At 42.1% G+C, this 4,616-nt stretch overlaps 1 protein-coding gene across 1 annotated transcript; it reads left to right on the top strand.

Moving 5' to 3' along the window:
* Window positions 1–2,294: 2,294 nt before the first annotated feature.
* Window positions 2,295–4,327, top strand: LOC109381955 (eukaryotic translation initiation factor 4B). Its single transcript, XM_019641098.1, has one exon. It carries the CDS (start codon window positions 2,347–2,349, stop codon window positions 4,198–4,200), a length of 1,854 nt encoding a protein of 617 aa, XP_019496643.1. The 5' UTR covers window positions 2,295–2,346; the 3' UTR covers window positions 4,201–4,327.
* The last annotated feature ends 289 nt before the right edge of the window (window positions 4,328–4,616 follow it).

Here is a 4,616-nt window from a genome sequence, read left to right as displayed (position 1 = left end):
TCAAAACTTTTGAATGCAGCAAAGATGGTGGTAGGTAGCTTATTTTCCCAGTCTCTCAAGCTACAATTTTCAAGGATGTCTTCATGGTTTTTTTTTTTTTTGGTTTGCTTTTGTTTTTAGCTGAGCCATCCTGCTACCCGTTGGCAACTCAGCGGCTGCTCAGCTCGGGCTGGACTCGAACCGCTGTTGCTCAGAGCTCAAGCTCTTAACCAACTGAGCCACTCGGCCGGCCCCTGTCTTCATGTTTTTTGACTGCCTCCACACCACTGCTACTAGTAACTGCTCCCTCCCCCAGAAGATCTTTCTGTTCAACTTTTCTAAAATCACCTCCAGTTTCACCTCATTGGTGAAGCTTTAACATCCACTTGTTCGCTAATTGTTTCCCATTTAGTTTTTCATTCCAAACTAGATGGTACGATTTTTGAGTGGGCAGGGACCTAGTCTCATTCTACTTTGCATTTTCTCATAGCACAAAACTAAGCACCACCCCTTCCCATGTCCCTGCCTATTTGTGCTCAAAAAATGCTTTATGAATGATTTATGAAATCATTTAACACCTTGCAATAAACTATCATCCCAGCCATCGTTTAGAACAGTATAGCATGAAACTATATTGCTGCAATAGCCCACTGGCTTCCTATCTTGCTTCATTCTTCTTCAAAACTTGATTTAAAACATAGAAGGCTATTTGTTGCTTAAATTCAAGGTCTTTATTGAATACAATGTCTGTATTTCTTTCTAAACACATCATTAGCAACTCTAACTTTCTTTGGGGGGGGGTGGCGTGGTAAAAATATGTTTAACATGAGTGAAGTCTCAAGAAAAATATAACCAGACTCAGAATAAGCAAAATTAAGTTTTTAATTAGTTAATATTCTGCACATTTTATAATTTCATTCAGTATTCTAATAATGAACCAGTACGTGCGACAGGTGGAAGTGATTGAAGGTCATTGACTTTTCCTAAAGTGGCCCAATTACAGAAACACCTGTGTAAAATAACCAAGTGCTGATTTACTATGAAAATATACAATGTTTAACAGTAATCCAATATCATGATTTGCTTTGATAGTCTTAGTCTTAGTGGAGTTACAATGAGTAAATGAGTTTATTGTCAGGCAGACTATTACACTTTACAAATTAGCTGAAACTATCCATATACCTATTAAATACATTTTGGAAGCAGGAATGCACACAGAGTGAGACCACTTAACAGAAATGTGCACTCTGATATCATTACAAAAAGAGAAACAAAACAAAATGTTAGTTTCTCTTCTTTGTCTCATTAGAGGTTTTGACTTTGGTTTTTAAGATTGGCCTTTTGTAACCCTACCCAAAAGGTGGTACAAAATGGCTAAAATTACTTGTAGAGAGCTATTAATATATCTTTGATATTGATAAAACAAAAAAGTAGGCATGCAATCATGTTGGCCTGTAGCTTATAATACACACTTAAGGGAGACAGACCAACACTTTCCAGATGGGGAAAGACAAAATGAATGAGGAAAGAAGAAGCATTTTCATGTTCTTGCAAGGACATTACAAAGCTGGAGATTAAAACCTTCAAAAAGTATTAAAATAATGTAGTGGTGGGCTCCAACTGTTGGAAGCAATGTCGATTCAACATGATATTGACTTGTCTAAAACCACTCCTTTTAACATTTATTAACATCTTTTGGACAAGGAAGAGACTTGTCATAAGCAAAAATACCTGAGTGGATTGAAGGAGCCTTAAGACATCTGTAAAATAATGTATTTTGGGATACACCAAATTTTTTTCTGTATTTTGGCTTATAATTATTCTCAGAAATACATTTTTCCTTTCTTATATATGAACTCAACCAACTAAATATTACGTTAATGCAATTCTAAGAAGAGAAAACAAACTGTAAAGAAATTGGAAAATAAGTTGCTAAAATTTTAAATCTCTTTTGTCCCCCGGCAGTGCCTTGCCTTCCTTACCCTACCTTCAGTTATATGACAAGGAAAAAGAAATAAGCCACTTCAGTGTTAGCAGAAGTATAAAATATATAGGATTAATTCTCCCACTGAGCCACCTGTCTAGATTAGAAGAGAGGAGACTCGATTAATGAAAAGTATATAGGATTGTAAACACTTTTGCACGTGAGGAACTTCCTATGATGTATAATATTTTACACAACACAATACACACACACACACACACACACAATTTGGGTAGAAGGCCTTTTATGTTTCATCTAATGCCCAGACAAGGAGGGGGATGGCTAAGTAAGAAAAGGCAATATGCTGGGTAATAGAACAAAAAATGCTAGAAAGAGGTGATTGCCTCATCCGGGTCCTTTGCGTTCTCTCTCCCTCTCCCAACATGGTGGCCTCAGCAAAAAAGAAGAATAAGAAGGGGAAGACTATCTCCCTAACAGACTTTCTGGCTGAGGATGGAGGGACTGGTGGAGGAAGCACCTATGTCCCCAAACCAGTCAGCTGGGCTGATGAAACAGACGACCTGGAAGGAGATGTTTCAACTACTTGGCACAGTAATGATGATGATGTGTATAGGGCACCTCCAATTGACCGTTCCATCCTGCCCACTGCTCCACGGGCTGCTCGGGAACCCAATATTGACAGGAGCCGTCTTCCCAAATCACCACCCTACACTGCTTTCCTAGGGAACCTGCCCTATGATGTGACAGAAGACTCCATTAAGGAATTCTTTAGAGGATTAAATATCAGTGCAGTGCGTTTACCACGTGAACCCAGCAATCCAGAGAGGTTGAAAGGATTTGGTTATGCTGAGTTTGAGGACCTCGATTCTTTGTTCAATGCCCTGAGCCTCAATGAAGAGTCTCTAGGTAACAGGAGAATTCGAGTGGACGTTGCTGATCAAGCACAGGATAAAGACAGGGATGATCATTCTTTTGGCCGAGATAGAAATTGGGATTCTGACAAAACAGATACAGACTGGAGGGCCCGTCCTGCCACAGACAGCTTTGATGACTACCCGCCTAGAAGAGGTGATGATAGCTTTGGAGACAAGTATCGAGATCGAGATCGAGATCGTTATGATTCAGACCGATACCGTGATGGGTATCGGGACAGTTACCGTGATGGTCCACGCCGGGATATGGATCGATATGGGGGCCGTGATCGCTATGATGACAGAGGCAGCAGAGACTATGATAGAGGAGGGTATGATTCCAGGATAGGCAGTGGCAGAAGAGCATTTGGGAGCGGGTACCGGAGGGATGATGACTACAGAGGAGGCGGGGACCGCTATGAAGACAGATACGAAAGACGTGACGATCGGTCATGGAGCTCCAGAGATGATTACTCTCGGGATGATTATAGGCGTGATGACAGAGGTCCCCCCAAAAGACCCAAACTGAATCTAAAGCCTCGGAGCACTCCTAAGGAAGATGATTCCTCTGCTAGCACCTCCCAGTCCAGTCGAGCAGCCTCAATATTTGGAGGGGCAAAGCCTGTTGACACAGCTTCTAGAGAACGAGAAGTAGAGGAGCGGCTACAGAAGGAACAGGAGAAACTGCAGCGTCAGCTGGATGAGCCAAAACTAGAGCGACGGCCTCGGGAGAGACACCCAAGCTGGCGAAGTGAAGAAACTCAGGAACGGGAACGGTCAAGGACAGGAAGTGAGTCATCACAGAGTGGGACCTCAACCACCTCTGGCAGAAATGCACGAAGGAGAGAGAGTGAGAAGTCTCTAGAAAATGAAACACTCAGTAAGGAGGAAGACTGTCACTCTCCAACTTCTAAGCCTCCCAAACCTGAACAGCCTCTAAAGGTAATGCCAGCCCCTCCACCAAAGGAGAATGCTTGGGTGAAGCGAAGTTCTAACCCTCCTGCTCGATCTCAGAGCTCAGACACAGAGCAGCAATCCCCTACAAGTGGTGGCGGGAAAGCCGTTCCAGCGCAGCCATCAGAGGAAGGACCAGCAAGGAAAGCAGATGAAAATAAAGTGGATGGGGTGAGTGTTCCAAAAGGCCAAAGTGGGCACTCCAGCTGTGGGCCAGGAGATGGAGGGAACAAAGACCACTGGAAGGAGTCAGATAGGAAAGATGGCAAAAAGGATCAAGACTCCCGGTCTGCACCTGAGCCAAAGAAACCTAAAGAAAATCCAGCTTCCAAGTTCAGTTCTGCAAGCAAGTATGCTGCTCTCTCCGTTGATGGTGAAGATGAAAACGAGGGAGAAGATTACACCGAATAGACCTCTACGTCCTGTGCTTTCTCCTAGTCTCTCTCCACCCCGGAACATTTGAGAGCAAATCAAACCTCTATCCAGACAAGACAAAATAAAACTCACCATCTCCTGGAGACCTTTCTTAACTTTTTTTTAAAAAAGCAAACCGAAATGAAATGAAATGGAAAAAAAATGCTAGAAAGATAAAAATTAAGTACTGCCAATTTTGTTAAAGGTAACTTGTACCACTCCCAAAGCATTGATTTTTTTTCATGAAAGAGGTGGGAAGAAAACTTGTGAATAAACAGCAAGTATGGAATTATCCTAGAGGATGTTTCAAAGGGGCTTGGGGAGAGTGGGAATGATTTAGTGGGGGTTAGGAAGATATATCAGGTAACTAATTCCAAATAATGTTCTGCAAAAATGATCGCAAAATCTCTTTG

This window comes from Hipposideros armiger, unplaced genomic scaffold (genome assembly GCF_001890085.2).
Source record: "Hipposideros armiger isolate ML-2016 unplaced genomic scaffold, ASM189008v1 scaffold_56, whole genome shotgun sequence".
In the NCBI taxonomy this organism is placed as follows: Eukaryota; Metazoa; Chordata; class Mammalia; order Chiroptera; family Hipposideridae; genus Hipposideros; species Hipposideros armiger.
Note: the sequence above shows the minus strand (reverse complement) of the source record. Positions and strands in the feature narration are given on the sequence as shown.